This window comes from Oncorhynchus kisutch, linkage group LG3, assembly GCF_002021735.2.
Source record: "Oncorhynchus kisutch isolate 150728-3 linkage group LG3, Okis_V2, whole genome shotgun sequence".
Classification (NCBI taxonomy): domain Eukaryota; kingdom Metazoa; phylum Chordata; class Actinopteri; order Salmoniformes; family Salmonidae; genus Oncorhynchus; species Oncorhynchus kisutch.
Genome location: NC_034176.2, coordinates 62007347 through 62033447, shown reverse-complemented (window position 1 = coordinate 62033447; position 26101 = coordinate 62007347). Strand labels below are relative to the sequence as shown.

Genomic DNA, 26101 nt, shown 5'->3' with positions numbered 1-26101 from the left:
CGTGAGAATTGCAATACATATTGTATCAGTACCAAAGTATCGCAATAATATATTGTGAGGTCACTGGCAATTCCCAGCCGTAGGTACTCACATAGACCAGTTCATGTGTAGTCTACACAACATACAGTATTCCCTGTGATCCTGGAGTGTCATGGGGATGGCTGCCAACAGGAAGAGAAGAGAAACACACAGGAAGAGGACGCTATATAGCTCTCTCTTCCTCACCGCAGCTTCCTGACATCTGTATGCTGGGCCCATTGTGTGTTTCATCAGCACACTTCCTGATCCTGCAGCTGGCCTTCCCGGCACTGAGAGAGAGGGATGATGATGTAGGGATGGAGAGGGCTACATAGGAATGGAGAGAGAGAGAGTAACGGACAAAGGTAAAACACTTACTCTGTGAAGGGTCACTGTGTGCTGTTCCCATATTACAGTTTCCTCCATCGCTGCGCTCTAAGACAGGGAGAGAGAGAGAGGGAGAGAAATGTCACTATCATTAGGGTAATGAGGGTAAGCGGTTAACACTGTGATAATGAGCATTCTGAACGAGGGTAAAAGTCCACGGGAGGTAATATATGCAGCGTAAAAAAAAACGATACTCAAAAGGAAAGGATTTTCTTCTAAAGGTTGACAGAGAGATTGAACTTGTGGTAGACCTCGGAGTGTCTCTGGGTGCCTGGATACTCAGTCATGGTTTTAAAAGCCTATCATGTGCTCCCTCCGTTTGCAGAGCACTTGTGATGGTCTGGGTTTCATGCTGAGAGGAGAGGGGGCGGAGGCTGCCTGGAGGGCAATGCTCTTTACTGGGTACCCAGCGGACTGACAGAGAGAGGAGAGAGAGAGAGAGCCTGAGGACCATTATACCCCAAACACTGACTGACTGCACCACAGACCACTGGGATGTTCACCACTGCAGTGTTACTTAACACACAGACATGCACACACACACACACACACACACAGCAGCAGCTTCGCCACCGTTGGTTCCCACATGTCCGTGTTACTGCATCACTGGGGGTGAGACAGACCCTGGAATTGCTTGCACTTTTGTGAGTACCAATGTGAAGTGTAATCTGCAAACATTATAGACGTGTGTTGCACAGAGTAGACAGCCCGCACAGATTCAATCTGGTTTACAGTGCAAGAGAACGTTTGTTTGCTATAAAAAGATGGAAAAACTTCACAGTTTGTTTTGAGGTTCATCCTAGGTGAGAAACGTCTACCTGGACCTCAGTGCTGCTTGCCAGTGTGGATTAAGCTAAACAGTAACACAAAAGGAAACACCAGCGACCAGACAGACAGTGGTGGTGAATTCATCACAGAAGCAGGCAGCTCCCTCCCTCTCTGGGTCTAACACTTTCCTCTGTCCTCCCCACAGTACTGCTCCACCCGTGACTGAGCTTTGGCCTGCAGCTGTAAATCACAGCTCTGCACCCACAAATCCACTTTTACAAGTCTGACTGATGCACAACAAGCCCTTCTGGTATCCTGGCATTTAGCTGTAATGATACAGCTGCTCTAATGCAGAAGACCTGCGCTGGAGAAGAAAAACAAGCAAACACCTAACAACATTATGACCAACCTCCTCTTCATCCCCATCATCACAGTAATCATCCTCAGGACTACTGCGGTCTCCTCTAGACAGTTCATGTTTTGTCTGGCTAATGCTGAGTGGACCTGGTGAAGGCGGCGCAAAGAGTCCCGGGTATTTGGTGCCGGGCCCAGAAATGGAGATGTTGGTTTGGGAGAGCCGAGAAGCAGGGTGGAGACAGCCATGGAGTTCACAATAAGTGACACAGCATAGCCTTCTTTCATACGAACATGTCTGGAATGGCCAGACTGGGAATATTATGCTAATATTATATGACTAAGAAGTTACAGGAATAACATGACCAGCAACATTCATTTTCCCTCAGAAATCCTGTTTGACTCAGTTTGAGTGTTGTCAGAGTGTGGGTAGGAGAAGGGCTAATGTTGTCAGAGTGTGGGAAGGGAGAAGGGTTAGAGTTGTCAGAGTGTGAGTATGTACAGTACGGTCGTTTTGCCAGGGTGTGGGTATGTACAGTATGGTCATTTTGCCAGGGTGTGGGTATGTACAGTACGGTCATTTTGCCAGGGTGTGGGTATATAAGTGTTCTCTTGAACTCCCCATATCTCTGTAATGAACACACAGTTAACCCCTTGACCCTGATTTTCATGGCAGCTCAATGTGGATGTTATTCATGTCCATAATTGTAGCAGGCAGGCAGGCAGGGTTTGTGCTGCACCTCCCTCCCTTTGTCTGCCCCTGAGACTCCTACATTCAGCCCACCATTATCTGGGGGGGGGGGCTGACCCATTTAGCCAAAGCCGCCCCCTTACCACACATTCCTGTCAAGTGTTTGTACGGCTGGAGGTCATACATTTTGCCAACAGTACACTGCAAAACAGACAGTGGGGGCCCATGCTATGAGAAAAATGTCCATGCCGTTTGTGGACCACGTGACAAGGGGGCCTCGTCTTAGGATGAACACGACACGACAATTTCCGGCGCCGACAGAGATGGCTGCCTCGCTTCGCGTTCCTAGGAAACTATGCATCACAAGCATTTCGCTACACTCGCATTAACATCTGCTAACCATGTGTATGTGGCAAATAAAATTTGATCCGATTTTATTTGAAGCTATAAGGGGACAGGAAGGGAGCAAGGCTGTAACTGACATACATACTCTGTATGGCCAGTAACTGGATACATTCAATTAAAACTGTGGCCAGATCACATTTTAAAGAGATTTGTCTCTATCCCATACACAAGCAAACTACGCCCAGCAGAGTATCAACGCACAGCATTAACAATATATGCCTGATCTCTCCCTAAATACGGGAGCCTGAGACAATGAAGAAGGCTTATAATTCACTGCACTTACCCTAACCATCCCCCCCCCCTCACACACCCCCTTCCAGCTGTGGGCCCAGATGTTAGTAGACAGTGCAGACACACACGCGCTGAAGAATCTCCTCCAACGCCCATTGTTTTCCTCCCTCTTCCACTCACGTGGTTTTTCCTTTCACTGCTGTGGTGACTCAGAGAGTGGCCTTAGGAGTGGGACGTGTCTGACTGGGAAGGGCGTTATCGTATCGGTAGGGTGTGACTGGCAGTACCGGTCATGAGGGCGCAGGGCATAACGGTTATCGGTAGGCCTCTGGGTCAGAGAAGGGTGGTTAGTGAGTCAAGAGGAGAGGACTGTTTACCCCAGTGCGGCTAAACTCTGCTCTCGTCTTCTCCTCTGATGGGATTATCTTTTTAAATGATGCACCATAATCTGGAGCACTGATTAAACAGCTTGTTGTGAAGTGTGAGTAGAGTGTAGAACAGGGTCTGGTACAGAGAGAACACTGCAGAAATCAGGTCCCAATCTGAGGACATTACGCTTGGCTGTTCCAGCCATAAAAAGACATGTGCTATTGCTGCTGTGTTCTACTGCTGGGAACAATCCTAAAGAGGCCATCTGCAGGGACACTATTTAAAAGGCCAGTGGAACTTGTTGCTATGATATGCATTAGTACTACACATTGAATACAGAGAACAATACCACTGAACATTCCTGTTGAAAATGAATGCAGATGGCCAAATCCCTGACTGGGACCTTTTCTGCCCTCCTAGACACCCATGAACAGTAGGAGAACACTGGGAGTGAATATTGTTTCAGCCAGGAAAGCACAGCCTTGCATTCACCCATTTGACTCATGTAGCAAATGCTAACAATACTATCTGATGGAAACTGTTACAGGAATATTAAGCCTTGTAGCATAGGGCCAAAGCAAATGACTGGCTAAACAACATCTGATGTTCCAGAACAAATATGACAGGAACAAATACCCCCAAAATGGTGATTCTCATCTCAAAGTCACAGTAGAGTTACATAAAACAATGAGTGCCTTGATATTACGAGGGGGATGTTTGGTATATTTATACCATGATTCACATTTAGTCAGACTTGAGCCATGGCCAGAGAGGCCCTGTTGAGAAACAAAGAGTAGGCAGGTGTGGACAGCCCAGTGTACAGCCTGGGCCTTGATCTGTGGTTAAAGGGGCTCTTTGTGTTACTGAGCCCTCCCAGAGACAGCAGTGCAGGCCATACTACTGACAGCCCAGATATAACCTGTAGCAGACAGCTTTCAGCAGGAGGACTGGGACTCTTTCATGCTATGTGTTGTAGTGTTTAGGTATATAACAAACTCCCTCGTCCTAATTCTCTGTCTAGCGATGGTGCTCTGTCTGTGTGCGTGTGTGATTAGCAATTGAGAGTGTTAGATGTGGATGAGAAGGTTAGCTACCTCACTCATTAAATGATGACTGTGCTCTTGTGCTCTCTCCTCATTACTCCCTCATGCTGGAAGGAAGTCAAGCTGCTATAAATAACTCCTGTTATCCATGATGATTACAGACGTGGTTTTCACTCAGAGAATCTGGAAACATGCAGGATAATCAGTAGGACAAAAAGGCGTGAGGAAGCATGGGACAGGTCACCTCCATAGAAATAGAATTACAGAACACTGACTTGAACAGGGAGGACCGTTTTAGTCATTCTATGGTCACTTCCTCCTTCCGCTGTAAATACAACGAAGTGGGGAACTAACAGTTCGAGTTGGTAGCTAGCTAGCTCTCCCTTTTCATGAGCACTATTCATTTGTATTCTTTCATTTCAAAAGGGACAACAGGCAATAATAATGACTCAGACAATACTGAGGTATAATAGTTCCAGATTTAGCTAGACAGCTCATTTCTCATTCATAGGCCCATGCAAGCATACGAGGGAAATTGTCTAACTAGAGCAAGAGAAACCAAACGTGATGAGACCAGGTGATGAGGTTAATGATGAGGTTAAGTCAAGTGGTCAGTTATGACCGATCTCATGAGCAAACAGGAAACACAGGGAGCGAGGGGGAAGTTTCTGATCTCTGCGTTCCTTGATTACATGTCACAGTCCACTATTAGTCATCATCCCTTTATGGAATCAAAAACATGGGAGTGTCACTGCAAACATAGTGCCCCTGTACTGTCAACAGCTGCTTTGGTGTTTGGTCAGGTAGCATTATTTGTTATAGCTAGTAGTCTTCATGCTCTCCTTCAGCTGTCCCCATAGGAGAACCCTTTAGGGTTCCAGGTAGAACCCTTTCAAAAAGGGCTCCTGCGGGGACAACTGGAGAACCCCTTTGGAACCTTTTTCCTAAGAGTGTATAGTTCATATAGGAAGGATAAATCTAAACACAAACATGGTTGACTTTAATGTGAAGGTTGCTGTGAAGTAAAATCCTTATGGAGCATTAGGTCAGTGTGTCTGTGTGGCCGTGATTATATGGAACAGGAAGCTACCAATAGCAGGATTAGCCCACAGGAAGTTGAGTTCCCTTCCTGTTTGCAAGGAATAATTTCAGCTTGGAGAGAAAATACCCTGGACGGAGAAAGAGAGCTCCTTGGAAACATAACTAATCATATTGAAAACACTTAAGACCAGGTAAAACAATTCAGCCAAACCCACAGATTTCTCAAATTATAAAACATAAGTGTTACATGAGTCAAAATGCTGTATAAACATTACATATGGTAATTATTCAAAGGCCATAAAGTCAGTGTGATTCAATACTTACTCAAACACAGAACATGCACATTTCAGAGAGAGTGGACAAGGTTTCTGGTTCTGATCAAAGAAAATATGAGTTCCTGAGGATGTCTTGTCTGTCTGCCAGAGGGGAAGCCGATAGCTCAATGGGTGTCATCTTTAGATGAAGACCAGACACACAACAACACTCCAGGAATAAAAGCCAGTTCTAGAGTCAACATGGACTTGGGACATAGTCCATAACACATAGACAGAGACACAGCTACAGACGCTAGCTATTCCCTATGCAGCAGCATCTGCACTGAATCACCATATAAGCCAGTAGTAGTGTTCTTCACCATAGGCCTACCACACAGAGTTCTAGCCAGCACCTGCCCTGACCGCTCATGGAGGCTGAAGGTACAATTAGGTGATCAAGTCATAGCCTTATTTTAGGGCATTAAATCAGCCATACATTTTTTGTTGCCCAAATAAAAAGACAAATTACAGTGTGGATTTGTTTGGTTATATTTGACTAAAAAACCACAGCAATAATGGATGGGTAGATTATCTATGAATGGAGGTATTTAAGGGAAAAGACTGGGGAAACAAAACAACGTTGCACAACACATCAAGTTTGCCCAGCAACTAGGCTGTCAGGCATGACTGGTTGGCTCTCAAAAACAATATAGTCAAAATGAATGCAATCTAACCAGAACATCAATGCAAATATTATACTGGTAGGCTAATGATTGATATTAAACACATAATTGTGGTGCATTGAAATGTAATTCTGCATTGCAACGGTTTTGTATTCAATGACAGACGACGAGCTCACTTCCCTTCCACGGCACAATTGTACTTCCCTGAAGGGAAATCCTCTAGGTCACAATCAAAAACACACACACACCCTTGCACTAGTGCTCCAGATTTTCTGATTTCCAAATAGAAACATGTAGGCCTAATCTGCTGTAGAACATGGGTACATTATTTCTACAATACATTATATATACAGTACCAGTCAAAAGTATGGACACACCTACTCATTTAAGGGTACTACTTTATTTTGACTATTTTCTACATTGTAGAATAATAGTGAAGACAACAAAACTCTGAAATAACACATATGAATCATGTAGTAACCAATAGTGTTAAATCAATGTATTTTAGATTTGAGATTCTTCAAAGTAGCCACCCTTTACCTTGAAGACAGCTTTGCACACTTGGCATTCTCTCAACTAGGTTCATGAGGTTGTCACCTAGAACACATTCAATTAACAGGTGTGCCTTGTTAAAAGTGAATTTGTGGAATTTCTTTCCTTCTTAATGCATTTGAGCCAATCAGTTGTGTTGTGACAAGGTAGGGGTGGTATACAGAAGATAGCCCTATTTGGCAAAAGACCAAGTACATATTATGGCAAGAACAGCTCAAATAAGCAAAGAGAAGCGACAGTCCATCATTACTTTAATACATGAAGGTCAGCCAATAAGGAACATTTCAAGAACTTTGCGCAGTTGCAAAAACCATCAAGCGCTATGATGAAACTGTCTCTCATGACGACAACCACAGGAAAGGAAGACCCAGTTACCTCTGCTGCAAAGAATAAGTTCATTAGAGTTACCAGCCTCAGAAATTGTAGCCCGAATAAATGCTTCAGAGTTCATTCAAGTAACAGACACATCTCAACATCAACTGTTCAGAGAAGACTGTGAATCAGGAATTGCTGCAAAGAAACCACTAACTACTAAAGGACACCAATAATAAGAAGAGACTTGCTTGGGCCAAGAAACACAAGCAATGGACATTAGACTGGTGGAAATCTGTCCTTTGGTCTGGAGTCCAAATTTGAGATTTTGTTTCCAACCGCCGTGTCTTTGTGAGAGGCAGAGTAAGTAAACAGATGATCTCTGCATGTGTAGTTCCCACCGTGAAGGATGGAGGTGGTGGTGGTAGTGTGAGGGTGCATTTTGGTGACACTAAGTTATTTATTTAGAATTCAAGGCTCACTTAACCAGCATTGCTACCACAGCATGTTGCAGCGATACGCCATCCCGTCTGGTTTGCGCTTAGTGTGACTATAATATTGCTTTTCAACAGGACAATGACCCAACACACCTTCAGGCTGTGTAAGTGCTATTTGACCAAGAAGGAAAGTGATGGAGTACTGCATCAGATGACCTGGCCTCCACAATCACCTGACCTTAACCCAATCGCATAGTCACTTCACCCCTACCTACATGTATAAATTACCTCAACTAACCTGTACCCCCACATACGGACTCGGTACCGGTACCCCCTGTAAATAGCCTCGTTATTGTTATTTTATTGTGTTACTCTTTATAATTTCTTACTTTAGTTCATTTGGTAAATATTTTCTTAACTCTTCTTGAACTGAACTGTTGGTTAAGGGCTTGTAAGTAAGCTTTTCACAGTAAAGTCTACACTTGTTGTATTCAGCGCATGTGGCAAATAAAGCTCGATTTGATTTGAGATGGTTTGGGATTAGTTGGACCGCAGAGTGAAGGAAAAGCAGCCAACAAGTGCTCAGCATGTGGGAACTCCTTAAAGACTGTTGGAAAAGCATTCCAGGTGAAGCTGTTTGAGAGAATGCCAAGAGTGTGCAAAAGCTGTCAAGGCAAAGGGTGGCTACATTGAAGAATCTAAAATATATTTTGATTTGATTAACACTTTTTTGGTTACTACATGATTCCATATGTGGTATTTCATAGTTTTGATGTCTTCACTATTATTCTACAATGCAGAAAATAGTAAAAATAAAGAAAAACCCTGTAATGAGTAAGTGTGTCCAAACTTGCTAGCAACTTTTGACTTGTACTGTATATATTTCCTTCTTATACTAAAGCCAAATGATCACACTAGATGTCGTTTTACCTTGACAATCTTTGTTAACTCCCTGGGCACTGCTCTACACAGGTGCTGTTATAAACACTCTCTGTCTCACAGACACAAACACCCACCCCAATACACACTAAAAACAAGGCCTTAATTCATTTTATATACACTAATCCTTTAACGGTGGGAATGATTCAGAGGAGCAGCGTACAGTGCTCCTAGTACACCAGTGCAGCTAACAGTTTTCAGGGCTCTCTTTTTGATGTGAGTGGGTCAACCCATGTGTGAAGAAAAACACCTGGAAGAGCTGTGTGTGGAACAGTGGACATCAAAACCCACAGACGTCCACAAACAGGACCAGTGACCACCACCGTATTACTGGACATTTTCATATTGACAGCTGTCTTACAAGGCAATGCCACTGACTGGACTTAATGCTGGAAGGCTGCAGCTCATTGCTCAACACAGCAAAGTATTTATCCTACAAAACTGAATAGAAGGACTACAGCGGATAACACAAGCTGGAGAATTACAGGAGGAAGGCCAATGTACAGAGAAAATCCATGGAAAAAATGAGTAGCTAAGAGCAACGGAGTTGGCTTCTATATTGGGCACCCTGAAGACCCAAAATAGAGATGTGACTAAAGGCGTCCACATGCTTCCCAGACAAAACAGTTCGGAAGAGTTTGTGGATATATAATGACAACGTGACGTTTGTTTGTTATGGACTTCGGTAAGGGTTTTTTCGGTTCTTCGGGCACAAAAAAAAAAAAGGGTTCTTGAGGCACGCCGAAGTCTGTAGCCGAAGTCCACACCCCTCCGTCAGCGATTGGTCAACAGTAGGGCTTCTTCAGTAAAGTCTTTGTTGAGAGACAACTCGTTTTCATGCACATTTTTTCATTTAGAAATACCGCACCAAACATCATAGTTATAAAACTGCGCGACCAAACTCGAGTCATCTTCGAGTAATTCTGAATATTTTAAGGAAGTGTATACTGGCTACGGCATCTGAAAATGGACAACCAGTACACTTTTTTTCAAGTGAAAGTTTTTAAGGGAGTATGTGAGCACACTCATTCGGTTCGCCTAGCCGACTTAGGCCAAACTGATGCATGCTTTTAGCCACGTAGACTTTTATAAAGGATTTACATAGCTGGTGAGGTATAGAGAGAACGAATATAGAGTGAAAACAACCCACATTACTGCGTACACATGTGGTAACTCAGGAGGAGGAGGGTTGCCTGGTGCCTTGGGTTGTGTGCAGCCCTCTGGATGGCTGGCGTTCTGTAATGGGCTGTACATCACTGCTCCACTCAGGAGATGTGACAGATTCCACAAACAACAGGCTGCTATCAGCCAACCACAGACAGGCTCCAGAGCAGAGAGAGCTGTACCGACGGGACGACATGACACCACAGGCTTTCCTATGACATAACCCTCCCTAAGCTCCTCCTCATAATATTTGGGATGTGTGTACTGCGTAAGGTAAAACCCCCCTCATTTCACAAGCCTGATGAATACTGGAGATACTAGAGAACGCTTCCCTTTACATTGGTTTGGATCATCTATGCTCTTAAGTACTCAACAGCAATGGAGCCCAAATTATTACTACTTTCATCTCGCTAGTCAAATTAAAATGGAGGTGCCAACTCAACCGCTCAGACAATATTAGCCTGCTGCACTAAAAGGAAATGTAAAAAAAAAACTGTAGTAGAAAAAAGAAAAAAGAATGCTTAATCCGGTTAAGCGCTTTTTTTCTACAATCAGTCTATTAATAGCCTGTGTGCCTGCTCTGTAGGAGGAGAGAAAGAGGGAGAGAGGCCCTGCAGACCCATCACACTGGCTTTAGAATGTTAGAGTATAGCGAAGGCAAGCGTCGGCCAATCAGACGTGGGCAACACCCACAGCAGCGGCATGTACCAGCAGCCAGCTTTTCCTCGTGATGTTACCATGGGTAAATGTAACCATGGCAACCGTATCTGTCCTCTAGCTGGATCCCAGAGGAAGGAGGGTCCAGAATGCAGCTGCATCCTCTGCCCTGTGACACACACAGAGAATCACATGGTCTGGCTGAGAGGAATGCACACATTACCAAACCCATTTTCACGCAATCGCAGCGCTCTGGAGTCACACCGTTTCTCATATTAACATGTACGTACAACACTATATATGCAAACACATGCGCAAGGTAAACACAGAAAACATGCCTTTCGAGTGCGGCAGTAAGGACAGTAGCTGAACGCACCTCTACCCAGTGAGGAAAGAAGTCCCAGCAGACCGAGTCCCACTAAACTGTGATGAGAGGGGACAGCCAGCAGGCTGATGATACAGTGCTGCCTCGCTGCTGAATGTGCTGACACACTAAAACATGCTGAAGTCAATTAATTTCAACCAGCACTGACTCGTTCAGCTCATACCCTGAGAACTCACCGTGTCACACTCATCATCAAGCTCTCATTGGGGATTTCTGCTTTGCAAGCATGATGGGACACACTAATATCTGACGGTAGTCAGAATAAAATACAAAACCTATAATCCATGGCATCCAGGATTAAAAAGTAAATCTCTACCATGTTCCTCTCTCTCGTTCTCAAATGTCCATGCTCTCTCACAAAGGCAGGATAGATAAGCTGGAAAAGACTAGTCGGAACAGACACAAACCCCACGTGAATAGCTACTGTATGAGGCTCCATGGTGACCTTCACTTGCAGCTCATGGTGTGATGTCAGTCCCAGGAGCTGGGAGCATGGCCTGTGGGACACAACACTGTTTGTGGATGGCGCGTGCTGGCTGTGTACTGCTGTCTTTAATGTTAAGGAGGATTTACTAACAGAAGCCTTCCCTCAGGCTCTGTAGGCTCTGAGCCTTCGGTTGTTTACTGATCCTCCTCTACTCTCACATCTGGGCTGGTGAGTGGCAGCTCTGGGTGACCTGCCTGGTCTCTAGCAGCAGGAAATGGGAATGGTTTTCTTTCAAATACCAGGCCAGCTGAAGAATTAGAAACATATTATATTTCTGCTCCTACATCAGGCGACTGCAGCACAGAGACAATCCTGACTGGCTTAACCCCTGTAACTTCCAGAGGATGCCAGTCTGATGACCGGCCTGTCCTCTACCCTCTAACCGGTCAGAGAACTTCAACGACAGTAGAGCTTATTATATATTATAAACTTGGTGGTTTGAGCCCTGAATGTTGATTGTCTGAAAACCGTGGTAAACCACGGGTATGATAAAACATGTATTTGTACTGCTCTAATTACGTTGCTAAGGTCAATATACCATGGCTAAGGGCTGTATCCAGGCACTCAGTGTTGCGTCGTGGCTAAGAACAGCTCTTATCCGTGGTATATTGACCATGTACCACACCCCCTCGAGCCTTATTTCTTAATTATAGCACTGAGATCAACTTTTCACTGCTCTAAGGAGTGAAGAATGGTTATTTTTGAAAGCTGTAACTATAATGGTATTACACATGTATAATGTCAAGTGTTGCTGCATCAAAGATCGCTGCTCTGCCTGCCATGTCCACTGATCCCTCCCTCCCCATCCATCCATCCTGTCGGTCCTGTGAAATGGGACCAGATTTCTCTACATGCGCTTAAGTCAAATTTTGTGAAACATGGGAAAGTTATGCTGCTTTGAAAGTTGATACACTTATGAGACATGACATTGAGATGTTGCTAAGATTTCCACTCTTGCTAGAAAGCTCCTTTGTTTACGCCCATTCAGCATCGTTCACACCCTCTTAAACCTTAGCCCCACCCATCTCTTTAAGATCTAATGATCACATCAGCATGACATTGTCCTCTAGAAAGTCTTCTCTACTTAAATCTTCTCCCAACTGAGATCCGGTAGATAGATTTATTTATTTATTTATTTTACCTTTATTTAACCAGGTAGGCAAGTTGAGAACAAGTTCTCATTTACAATTGCGACCTGGCCAAGATAAAGCAAAGCAGTTCGACAGATAAAACGACACAGAGTTACACATGGAGTAAAAACAAACATACAGTCAATAATGCAGTATAAACAAGTCTATATACAATGTGAGCAAATGAGGTGAGAAGGGAGGTAAAGGCAAAAAAGGCCATGATGGCAAAGTAAATACAATATAGCAAGTAAAATACTGGAATGGTAGTTTTGCAATGGACGAATGTGCAAAGTAGAAATAAAAAGATAATGGGGTGCAAAGGAGCAAAATAAATAAATAAATTAAAATTAAATACAGTTGGGAAAGAGGTAGTTGTTTGGGCTAAATTATAGGTGGGCTATGTACAGGTGCAGTAATCTGTGAGCTGCTCTGACAGTTGGTGCTTAAAGCTAGTGAGGGAGATAAGTGTTTCCAGTTTCAGAGATTTTTGTAGTTCGTTCCAGTCATTGGCAGCAGAGAACTGGAAGGAGAGGCGGCCAAAGAAAGAATTGGTTTTGGGGGTGACTAGAGAGATATACCTGCTGGAGCGTGTGCTACAGGTGGGAGATGCTATGGTGACCAGCGAGCTGAGATAAGGGGGGACTTTACCTAGCAGGGTCTTGTAGATGACATGGAGCCAGTGGGTTTGGCGACGAGTATGAAGCGAGGGCCAGCCAACGAGAGCGTACAGGTCGCAATGGTGGGTAGTATATGGGGCTTTGGTGATAAAACGGATTGCACTGTGATAGACTGCATCCAATTTGTTGAGTAGGGTATTGGAGGCTATTTTGTAAATGACATCGCCAAAGTCGAGGATTGGTAGGATGGTCAGTTTTACAAGGGTATGTTTGGCAGCATGAGTGAAGGATGCTTTGTTGCGAAATAGGAAGCCAATTCCAGATTTAACTTTGGATTGGAGATGTTTGATATGGGTCTGGAAGGAGAGTTTACAGTCTAACCAGACACCTAAGTATTTGTAGTTGTCCACGTATTCTAAGTCAGAGCCGTCCAGAGTAGTGATGTTGGACAGGCGGGTAGGTGCAGGTAGCGATCGGTTGAAGAGCATGCATTTAGTTTTACTTGTATTTAAGAGCAATTGGAGGCCACGGAAGGAGAGTTGTATGGCATTGAAGCTTGCCTGGAGGGTTGTTAACACAGTGTCCAAAGAAGGGCCGGAAGTATACAGAATGGTGTCGTCTGCGTAGAGGTGGATCAGGGACTCACCAGCAGCAAGAGCGACCTCATTGATGTATACAGAGAAGAGAGTCGGTCCAAGAATTTAACCCTGTGGCACCCCCATAGAGACTGCCAGAGGTCCGGACAGCAGACCCTCCGATTTGACACACTGAACTCTATCAGAGAAGTAGTTGGTGAACCAGGCGAGGCAATCATTTGAGAAACCAAGGCTGTCGAGTCTGCCGATGAGGATATGGTGATTGACAGAGTCGAAAGCCTTGGCCAGATCAATGAATACGGCTGCACAGTAATGTTTCTTATCGATGGCGGTTAAGATATCGTTTAGGACCTTGAGCGTGGCTGAGGTGCACCCATGACCAGCTCTGAAACCAGATTGCATAGCAGAGAAGGTATGGTGAGATTCGAAATGGTCGGTAATCTGTTTGTTGACTTGGCTTTCGAAGACCTTAGAAAGGCACGGTAGGATAGATATAGGTCTGTAGCAGTTTGGGTCAAGAGTGTCCCCCCCTTTGAAGAGGGGGATGACCGCAGCTGCTTTCCAATCTTTGGGAATCTCAGACGACACGAAAGAGAGGTTGAACAGGCTAGTAATAGGGGTGGCAACAATTTCGGCAGATAATTTTAGAAAGAAAGGGTCCAGATTGTCTAGCCCGGCTGATTTGTAGGGGTCCAGATTTTGCAGCTCTTTCAGAACATCAGCTGAATGGATTTGGGAGAAGGAGAAATGGGGAAGGCTTGGGCGAGTTGCTGTTGGGGGTGCAGTGCTGTTGTCCGGGGTAGGAGTAGCCAGGTGGAAAGCATGGCCAGCCGTAGAAAAATGCTTATTGAAATTCTCAATTATGGTGGATTTATCAGTGGTGACAGTGTTTCCTATCTTCAGTGCAGTGGGCAGCTGGGAGGAGGTGTTCTTATTCTCCATGGACTTTACAGTGTCCCAGAACTTTTTTGAGTTAGTGTTGCAGGAAGCAAATTTCTGCTTGAAAAAGCTAGCCTTGGCTTTTCTAACTGCCTGTGTATAATGGTTTCTAGCTTCCCTGAACAGCTGCATATCACGGGGGCTGTTCGATGCTAATGCAGAACGCCATAGGATGTTTTTGTGTTGGTTAAGGGCAGTCAGGTCTGGGGAGAACCAAGGGCTATATCTGTTCCTGGTTCTAAATTTCTTGAATGGGGCATGTTTATTTAAGATGGTTAGGAAGGCATTTTTTAAAAATATCCAGGCATCCTCTACTGACGGGATGAGATCAATATCCTTCCAGGATACCCCGGCCAGGTCGATTAGAAAGGCCTGCTCGCAGAAGTGTTTCAGGGAGCGTTTTACAGTGATGAGTGGAGGTCGTTTGACCGCTGACCCATTACGGATGCAGGCAATGAGGCAGTGATCGCTGAGATCTTGGTTGAAGACAGCAGAGGTGTATTTAGAGGGGAAGTTGGTTAGGATGATATCTATGAGGGTGCCCGTGTTTAAGGTTTTGGGGAGGTACCTGGTAGGTTCATTGATTATTTGTGTGAGATTGAGGGCATCAAGTTTAGATTGTAGGATGGCTGGGGTGTTAAGCATGTTCCAGTTTAGGTCGCCTAGCAGCACGAACTCTGAAGATAGATGGGGGGCAATCAGTTCACATATGGTGTCCAGAGCACAGCTGGGGGCAGAGGGTGGTCTATAGCAGGCGGCAACGGTGAGAGACTTGTTTTTAGAGAGGTGGATTTTTAAAAGTAGAAGTTCAAATTGTTTGGGTACAGACCTGGATAGTAGGACAGAACTCTGCAGGCTATCTTTGCAGTAAATTGCAACACCGCCCCCTTTGGCAGTTCTATCTTGTCTGAAAATGTTGTAGTTTGGAATTAAAACTTCAGAATTTTTGGTGGTCTTCCTAAGCCAGGATTCAGACACAGCTAGAACATCCGGGTTGGCAGAGTGTGCTAAAGCAGTGAATAGAACAAACTTAGGGAGGAGGCTTCTAATGTTAACATGCATGAAACCAAGGCTATTACGGTTACAGAAGTCGTCAAAAGAGAGCGCCTGGGGAATAGGAGTGGAGCTAGGCACTGCAGGGCCTGGATTCACCTCTACATCGCCAGAGGAACATAGGAGGAGTAGAATAAGGGTACGGCTAAAAGCTATGAGAATTGGTCGTCTAGAACGTCTGGAACATAGAGTAAAAGGAGGTTTCTGGGGGCGATAAAATAGCATCAAGGTATAATGTACAGACAAATGTATGGTAGGATGTGAATACAGTGGAGGTAAACCTAGGTATTGAGTGATGAAGAGAGAGATATTGTCTCTAGAAACATCGTTGAAACCAGGAGATGTCATTGCATGTGTGGGTGGTGGAACTAATAGGTTGGATAAGGTATAGTGAGCAGGACTAGAGGCTCTACAGTGAAATAAGCCAATAAACACTAACCAGAACAGAAATGGACAAGACATATTGACATTAAGGATAGGCATGCTTAGTCGAGTGATCAAAAGGGTCCGGTGAGTGGAGAGGTTGGTTGGTGATTTAGACAGCTAGCCAGGGCATCGGTAGCAAGCTAGCATAGGATGGAGGTCTGTTAGCCACCCCTTACGTTCCGTCAGTAGATTAGTGGGGTTCCGTGTGGTAGAGGGGATTAATCCAAATCACACAACAACAACAAAAATAAAAACAATAGATATAGTTATAGAGGCCCAAGAAGAAAAGATAATAATAATAATTAAAAAAAAAAAAAAAAATTAAAAAAAAATATAATAAAAAAAATATTAAAAAAATTAAAAATACAAAATAAAAATTATCAAAAAGGATAAAAAAAAATACTAAAATACTCAAAAAAATATATATAAAAAAAATTAATAAAAAATTGTCCGATTGTCTATTCAGATAGCAGCCGGTAAGACAGCTAACGGTTAGCAGGCCGCAGATGGGCGTTCAGGTAACGTCGCGACGGAGGAGCCGGCCGAATAACTCCTTCGGGTAGATAACGTCGGCAGTCCAGTTGTGAAGGCCCGGTGGGGCTCCGCGAAGGCAGTAAAACGGGTCCGGATAGGTGACTGCAGCCCAGGTGTGATTGATGGAACTCAGGAGTGATTGACGGAGCTTTCTAGCTCCGGAATAATTGATGTTTGCTCCGGAATCGACGAAGGCCGATGGTCACACGGATAGCAGCTAGCTAGCTGTGAGATCCGGGTATGAATGTCCAGGGACATGGAGAGAAAAATTGGTCCGGTATGTTCCGTTCCGAGCCGCGCTGCGCCGTACAGAACTGGCGATAGATTTTCGAGCTAAAGGATAGCTGATGACCACAAACCGTGGTTAGCTGAATATTAACGATTTGCCAGTAAAGGAGCTAACTAGCTTCTGAACTAGCTTCTGGATTAGCTTCTGGCTAGTTTCAGGCTAGCTTCTTGGAGTTTCTGGCTAGCTTCTTGGAGGATTACAGATCTGAGGTAAATAATACTTTTTTATAAATATACATTGGTGAGGCGGGTTGCAGGAGAGTGTTTTGAAGATGAGTTGATGGAAAATAAAAATAAAATGTATGTGAAAAAGTTGTAAATATATATATATACAGGACACGACAAGACGAGGACAAAAGACGTCTGAACTGCTATGCCACCTTGGAGAAGAAGAAGGATCCGGTAGATAGAGAGTTAAATTCAGTGCAGCAATGTTTTTGAGAACTGTAGCAACACTTTTGCACTTGTCCATAGCTATATCTTTCCATAACATCTACAAGATGATCTATACAGTGCATTTGGAAAATATTCAGACACCTTGACATTTTCCACATTTAGTTACATTACAGCCTTATTCTCAAATGGATGACATTTTTTCTTCTCAATCTTCACACAATACCCCATAGTGACAAAGCTAAAACAGGTTATACATTTTTGCAAGTTCATTAAACAAAAAAACTGAAATATTCCATTTACATAAGTATTCAGACCCTTTACTCAGTACTTTGTCGAAGCACCTTTGGCAGCAATTACAGCCTCAAGTCTTCTTGGGTATGACACTATAAGCTCGGCACAACTATTTGGAGAGTTTCTCCTATTCTTCTCTGCAGATCCTCTCAAGCTGTTAGGTTGAATGTCGAGCGTCGCTGCACAGCTATTTTAAGAGATGTTCGATTGGGTTCAAGTCCGGGCTCTGGTGGGCCACTCAAGGACATTCAGAGACTTGTCCCAAAGCCACTCCTGCATAGTCTTGGCTGTGTGCTTAGGGTTGTTGTCCTGTTGGCAGATTAACCTTCGCCCCCAGTCTGAGGTCCTGAGCAGGTTTTCATCAAGGATCTCTCTGTACTTTGCACTGTTCATCTTTCCCTCGATCCTGCCTAGTCTCCCAGTCACTGCCGCTGAAGAACATTCCCACAGCATGACGCTAACACCACCATGCTTCACCGTAGGGATGGTTCCAGGTTTCCTCCAGACGTGACGCTTGGCATTCAGGCCAAAAAGTTCAACCTTCGTTTCAATTGACCAGAGAATCTTGTTTCTTATGGTCTGAGTGTCTTTAGGCAAACTCCAAGCGGGCTGTCATGTGCCTTTTACTGAGGAGTGGCTTCTGTCTGGCCACTACCATGAAGGCCTGATTGTTGGAGTGCTGCAGAGATGGCTGTCCTTTAGTAGGGTTCTCCTATTTCCACAGAGGAGCTCTAGAGCTCTGTCAGAGTGACCATCGGGTTCTTGGTATCCTCCCTGACCAAGGCCCTTATCCCCTGATTGCTCAGGTTGGCCAGCTCTAGGAAGAGACTTGGTGGTTCCAAACTTCTTCCATTTAAAAATGATGGAGGGCCAATGTTTCTTGGGGAGCTTCAATGCTGCAGAAATGTTTTGGTATCCTTCCCCAGATCTGTGAATCGACATAATCATGTCTCTGAGCTCTATGGACAATTCCTTTGACCTCATGGCTTGGTTTTTGCTCCGACATGCACTGTCAACTGTGCATATTGACAGGTGTGTGCCTTTCCAAATCATGTCCAATCAATTGAATTTAACACAGGTGGGCTCCAATCAAGTAGTAGAAACATCTCAAGGATGATCAATGGAAACAGGATGCACCTGAGCACTATTTTTTTGTATATTTTAGAAATATACACATTTTTTGTTAGTATATTTCTAAAACCTGTTTTCGCTTTGTTATTATGTGTGGATTGATGAGGATTCTTTATTTATTTAATCCATTTCAGAATAAGGCTGTAACAGAATGTGGAAAAAGTCAAGTGGTCTGAATACTTTCAGAATGCACTGTATACTGACCAGGGAAGCTCCCCTTCTGTTATAGACAGAAGCCTGTGACATGACAGACCAATCAGGAGTCATCTCTCAGCAAGTCCAAATCCTCCATTACCTCAGCCAATCATGTCTAGCCAGGAAGGATACTGTCTTTCTCCCTACATAGCTTAGTGCTTTCTAATTGGCTCATAATTAAAAATGTTTTATTCATATTTACAGATCCCATACAAGTTTGTATTTATGGAACAATAAAGTTCACATGTTCAAGAAGGCATTTAAGAAGAAGAAAAAATATTTAAAAATGGCCCTACTGTGAAGCAGAAACTAGAATCAAATGTTTACGATCCTGTAACCAGTCACAAATGAGGATGATTTCCTCCAAGAGACTTTCACAGAGCTGATGTGCAGCAGTGCTACCCAGTGACCCAGAGAGATACAGTAGGCCTAGCATATCATTTCCAGCTAGCCCACCAGCAAAGTCATCCCCACTCAACCAGAGCCTAACTGTCCTCTCTCTCAGCCATCAGCAGTAGGGATGGAGCATGATGAACTTCACTTGGAACACAAACTTTTCCCCACAAACACCCTCTGTTCTGTTCAGCAGCACTATCAGAGCCTAAGGGTCAAAGCTCCACTGAGCCACTTCCTCAAAACACATCCTGCACTTCACTTGTAATCACTGTCAAAAAGGTATCTAATGAACTGGTAGGGCTGGACGGTATACAGTATTTTACTATATACACCGGTATTGATGCACAGACTGGTTTGGGTTTTTACTTTAACTTCTATAATGGTATTTCATCAGAATTGTTCTCACTAAAACATTATAGCTTTTCTAGAGTCTTTACAGCTTTTACATCTAGTTAAGAAGTTATGCTTGAATTATTGTTTTGTTCAATTTGATAATGTGCACTAGCTTATTAGTTAGCTAGCTAGCTACGTTAGCAAGCTAACGGAGCAATGCAGACACACCAAATTGGAGTGGTAAGTGCAGCACAATTTACACAACACTAAATGCTTTAGCAAGCTAGCTATCTGGCCACTGTAGCTAGTAACATAATGAAATCACAATGGATTAGTTTCCATGAAGCAGCCTGTAGCTGGCCACCAAGAGTAAATGCAGTGTCTTTACTTTACCAAGCTAGCACAACAGCTAGTTAGCTAGTGAACGTTAGCCAGCTAGCTAAATATATCTATGGGCTGTGTGAGATTATGGAGAGTTTAAATGTTTTCTTTGTCATCTTGCTAGCTTGTTATCTAGCTGTGGCCATCTGGCTAGTATCAACAAGGGCTTTGTAGAACAACAGTAACATTAGCACATCTAGCTAGTTAGCTAACATTGACATGAGCATAAAGCAACACACACGGACATGCATTGCCAAACAACGTTTCTGCCATAATCTGGTTTGGGGAATTTGACGACTTGGTTGAAGACTTAAAGGTCCTTGCTGTGTGAACACAAAAGAGATTGACTGCCGACACTCTGTTCAGATGTGCTACGTACTGTTGGCAGGCAAACGTTTGACAATCCTGACATTGTGTCTGACCCATTAGACTGCGCTGAGGTCAGGGACGATAACCAGGCCCATACAGGCAGCAGGGAATCTGGCCTTGCCATCACACAGGAGTCTGTAAAATCAGCCCTGGACTCAGCCAATCACTAGCCGCACAGCTATCAGCCCCCCCCCCCCCCCCAGAACACAACTTAACAGAGGTCAGGAATGTGCTGATAAGAAGCCAAGGCCCAGCTCTCGCACTCTCTCTCTCCTTTTATCGCTTTCCCTAGCTTCTCTCTCGCTTTTCCTATTTTTGATAACACTGGAAATACTGAGCTCAGTATGAGAACACGCAGAGCGAGAGATTGTAACACTCAGGGAGATGACTGCATTAGTTTACTTATCACAGGACACTAATAGAAACTTTTGAAAGAACAGGCTTGGTCGTGAAAAACTGAGAAAAATACAACCACCATACAGCCATTGTTCCCATCAAACACAATCAGAGGTGCAGTAATTGGCAACAACTCTGCCATAGGAGGAAAATCTCCTGCTAGTGAATGGGGCAGTGGAGAGCCTTTCAGAATGAGCAACACGAGGCAGGGCCTAACGAAGGGAGGTTAATTAACGGTGACTGGGGCGTGTTTGCTAGTGTCGTCTTGTGGAACTAAACCCAAACACGACCCCTGACAAAACGTTCCTATGTCACCATCCTTGAGCTGGGATTTAAAAACACACACACACACACACACAGTAAAACAAAGGGTGTATTCAGCAGGGGGTCCTTGAGGCTGACCATGTTGGCTCCAGAGAGCGATGGTGCCTGTCCCTACAGTACAGTGGACAACAGAGCAGCTTCCCTTCCAAAATAGTTTGTTCATATATTGAGAACATTTTGTGACGTTTGTTTGTTGTGGCCTTCAGCAAGGGTTTCTTCGGCTGTTCGCCACACACAAAATCTTTGAGGCAAGTCAAAGTTAGGAAGCCGAAGTCATCCGAACTTATACATCACAACGTGTATACTGGCTACAGAGTCTCAAGATGGACAAACAATACCATTGCCGCATTTATCGTTTTCAAGCAAAGGTCTTTTCAAGCGATGGTCGAAGGTATGCGAGCACACACGTTCGGTTACCCGATTTCGGGCTAGGAGCCAGCTGAACCGAAGCATGCGGAAGTCTTTATGGGCCAGCCAGCCCACTACCCCAGCAGGGCTGGGCCCCCACCCACACACACAGAGCAGGGTCACGTGGCCCAGCCCCACTAAAACAAGAAGCCAAGTCCACTCAGAGAAATTCCCAAGCTTTCAGAGCCTCTCAGTCACAATGGCCATGTTGTAGGCCTCAGCCTGGCCCACATCTACTGAATTAATGAATTGGTTACTGTTAGGGGCCGGGCAACCATGTTCCTTTCCCACCCTGCATTTCAGAGGAGACGCAATTATCATCTCAGGGAGAAAACATGCATGCATTAATGAGTGGTACATGCATAATAATAATAAACCTTAATTAATAACAACAACATCTAGCAAGAGCCCTGGTTCATCTCTAGGTTCCTGCCTTTTCCTAGCCACTGTGCTTCTACATCGGCATTGCATGCTCTTTGGGTTTTTAGGCTTGGTATCTGTATATGTACTGTGACGTCTGCTGATGTAAAAAAGGGCTTTATAAATACATTTGATTGATTGATTAAACTCTAGATAAACGAAGCCTCAATCTATGCATAGACCCAGTATCTCATTATACATGAACTAATTACAACATAGAAGTTACGGGAAGGGGGGGCGAGTATACAGTTGAAGTCAGAAGTTTACATACACAACTCCAACTCAAACTATAGTTTTGGCAAGTCGGATAGGACATCTACTTTGCGCATGACAAGTAATTTTTCCAACAATTGTTTACAGATTATTTCACTGTATCACAATTCCAGTGGGTCAGAAGTTTACATGGCACAATTTAAGTGTTTTAAATAGCTTGGAAATTTTCTGAAAATTATGTCATGGCATTAGAAGCTTCTGATAGGCTGACATCATTTGAGTCAATTGGAGGTGTATCTGTGGATGCATTTCAAGGCCTACCTTCAAACTAAGTGCCTTTTTGATTCACATCATGGGAAAAATCGAAAGAAATCAGCCAAGACGCGTTCAGTCTCCTAGAGATGAACGTACTTCGGTGAGAAAAGTGCAAATCAATCCCAGAACAGCAGCAAAGGACCTTGAAGATGCTGGAGGAAACAGGTACAAAAAGTATCTATATCCACAAAATCTGAAAGGCACTCATCATGGAAGAAGACACTGGTCCAAAACCGCTATAACTACAGTTTACAACTGCACATGGGGACAAAGATCGTACTTTTTGGAGAAATGTCCTCTGGTCTGATGAAACAAAAATAGAACTGTTTAGCCATAATGACCATTGTTATGTTTGGAGGAAAAAGGAGGAGGCTTGCAAGCCGAACACCATCCCAACCGTGAAGCACAGGGGTGGCAGCATCATGTTGTGAGGTTGAGTTGATGCAGGAGGGACTGGTGCACTTCACAAAATACATGGCATCACGAGGAAAGAAAATTATGTGGATATACTGAAGCAACATCTCAAGACATCAGTCAGGAAGTTAAAGCTTGGTCGCAAATGGGTCTTCCAAATGGACAATGACCCCAAGCATACTACCAAAGTTCTGGGAAAATGGCTTAAGGACAACAAAGCCCTGAGCTCAATCCTATAGAAAATTTGTGGGCAGAACTGACAAACCTGACTCAGTTACACCAGCTGTCAGGAGGAATGGGTCAAAATTCACCCAACTTATTGTGGGAAGCTTGTGGAAGGCTACCCGAAATGTTTGACCCAAGCTAAACAATTTAAAAGGCAATGCTACCAAATACTAATTGAATGCATGTAAACTTCTGACCCACTGGAAATGTGATGAAAGAAATAAAAGTTGAAATAAATCTACTATTATTCTGACACTTCACATTCTTAAAGAGTTTAAATGTGTTTGCCTAAGGTGTAGTAAACTTCTGCCTTCAACTGTATGTTGAATCAAAGGGCTGGGATCCTGTGTGTGTGTGTGTGTCGATAGAAAAAAGACAACACTCAGGTTCCACCTTAAAAGGGCTAAATGAGAGACATGTGACAAGGGTTTCTTATATGGTGTGCACACTATGGCTTCAGTCAAGTACACCATGAGAACTCACCAGGAGTTGTGTGTGCATTGTGAGCAAAGTATAACTATAGGTGCAAGCCACAAAACAATCATGGTCTGCCATAATTATTTGTCAATGACAGACAACAGGGTTGTTTTGTGAGTGTGTGTGTGTAAAATCAGTGGCAGGAAGGTCTTGTTTGAATCCTTATCCTGACTGCACGTATAAATCGGTCATTATGGACAATTTAATTCGTAGATGATATAAACAGGACACTGGAGCATAGAAAAAGACAGCAAAGATTACATTCTTTCTCCTGAGGAACTAACTGTATTACTGGAAAACGATCATAACCTCAAATAATATTTCTGAGAAATTACAACTCGTATAATTAAGGTGAATTCTACAATTTCACAAATGGTGATTATATAACATTTGAAAGGGGTTTCCTGTGGAGTAAAACTCAGAGGGCAGAGTTGAACAGTAGAAAATAGCAGGCTTAGGTTTTGCTGTGTTAATGAAACAATTTAACAACGTAACCCCAGTTTCTCCCGGGGCTTGAGTAATTATATTTTTCCTGTGTACTGAGACAGAAAGGCTTAAGTCAGACTTTATACACAAAATAACAGTGGATGGGAGAGGATAGGGGGAAGGTGGGAAAAGTAAAGGCGTCAGCTTGTTTCAGTTCGGATGGCGCCTAGCCGAGTTCCAAACGAGTGTGCTCACATACTCCCTTAAAAAGAGCGTCACTTGAAAAACAAGAAAAAAGCGGCAATAGTACTGTTTGTCCATATTGAGATGGCATAGCTAGTATACACCTTCTCAAAACAGTTGGAACTTTTCTATAATAACTCACTTCATTTTGACATTTTTGCAGAGGAGGAGATCTTACTTAGATGTGCAATTTTACATCTAACTAAGATGTTTGGTGCAGTATTTCTCAAATAAATTTTTTAAAATCACGTAAATTAGTCATCTTTCGTTGAATTACAACCAAGACTTACTGAAGAATCTCTACTGTTGACCAATCACAGATGAAGGGGCGTAGACTTCAGCTACCGACTTCGGCTTGCTTCAAGAAAAAAAATGGTTTGCCCCCCAAACATCACAAAATGTAAGCATAATACAGTATATGTACTAACTGTTTCAGCTGGGAAGCATGTGGACGTCTTAAGGAGGGTGAGAGAAGAAGGGAGGAATAGGTAAACATGGCAGAGTTGCTCAAGGGGACAGACAAACTAAAAGAACACTAACTGAAGACACACACAGACTTTCTCCAAAGTGTGCTGGGAGACAGTGAGAGGAGTAGAAAGTGCTGTGCAGCTGCGTCTGAGACTGATTTAGTCTGATCAGTACCAAGGCATGTTTTAATAAAACAGACACACAGGACAGAGTCGACATGTATGAAATGTAGTGAATATTCCATAAACAACTGTATCAACACGGGGGCCTATGGTTGACATATGACCAAATGACATGCATATGTAAATTAGAGGTCGACCGATTATGATTTTTCAACGCCGATACGGATTATTGGAGGACCAAAAAAGCAGATACCGACTAATCGGCCAATTAAAACAAATGTATTTGTAATAATGACAATTACAACAATACTGAATTAACACTTATATTACCTTAATATAATACATCAATAAAATCAATTTAGCCTCAAATAAATAATGAAACATGTTCAAATTGGTTTAAATAATGCAAAAACAAAGTGTTGGAGAAGAAAGTAAAAGTGCAAAATGTGTTATGTAAGAAAGCTAACATTTAAGTTCCTTGCTCAGCGCGTGCTAACTAGCTAGCCATTTCACTTCGGTTACACCAGCCTCATCTCGGGAGTTGATAGGCTTGAAGTCATAAACAGCGCAATGCTTGACGCACAACGAAGAGCTGCTGGCAAAACGCACGAAAATGCTGTTTGAATGAATGTTTACGCGCCTGCTTCTGCCTACCACCGCTCAGTCAGATACTTGTATGCTCAGTCAGATTATATGCAACGCAGGACACGCTAGATAATATCTAGTAATATCATCAACCATGTGTAGTTAACTAGTGATTATGATTGATTGATTGTTTTATAAAGATAAGTTTAATGCTAGCTAGCAACTTAATTTGGCTTACTGCATTTGCGTAACAGGCAGTCTCCTTGTGGAGTGCAACGAGAGAGAGGCAGGTTGTTATTGCGTTGGACTAGTTAACTGTAAGGTTGCAAGATTGGATCCCCCGAGCTGACAAGGTGAAAATTTGTCGTTCTGCCCCTGAACAAGGCAGTTAACCCACCGTTCCTAGGCCGTCATTGAAAATAATAATGTGTTCTTAACTGACTTGCCTAGTTAAATAAAGGTATTTTAAAAATATTTAAAAATCGGCAGCCAAAAATACCGTTTTCCGATTGTTATGAAAACTTGAAATCGTCCCTAATTAATTGGCCTTTCCGATTAAATCGGTCTACCTCTAATGTAAATATTGTACATCATTGTCCATAACTTCTGTCTAGATTTAGGGGCAAAAATAATGAATGACTAAAGCTAAATAGGATGGACTTGCACTGTGAAGAGGGCTCCAGCAATGTGACAGGTAGGTGACCTACATAACAAAAACATGATCATTTCCCGAACGAGTGACTTAAGAAATGTAGGATAAGCCATAGGATGAATCTATTTCAACGCTCTGAGCTGCACTCAGTCAGTCATTCA

At 43.4% G+C, this 26101-nt stretch overlaps 1 protein-coding gene across 24 annotated transcripts in view; it reads right to left on the bottom strand.

Annotated features, from left to right (window-relative positions):
- tjp1a (tight junction protein 1a) overlaps positions 1-26101 on the bottom strand; it is a 174938-nt gene that overhangs the window by 49058 nt on the left and 99779 nt on the right. For all 24 annotated transcript variants that reach the window (XM_031810095.1, XM_031810160.1, XM_031810087.1 and 21 more), the window contains one exon: positions 397-453. In XM_031810095.1, coding sequence (XP_031665955.1) covers positions 397-453 — 57 coding nt within the window. The remainder of the gene's footprint in view (positions 1-396; positions 454-26101) is intronic.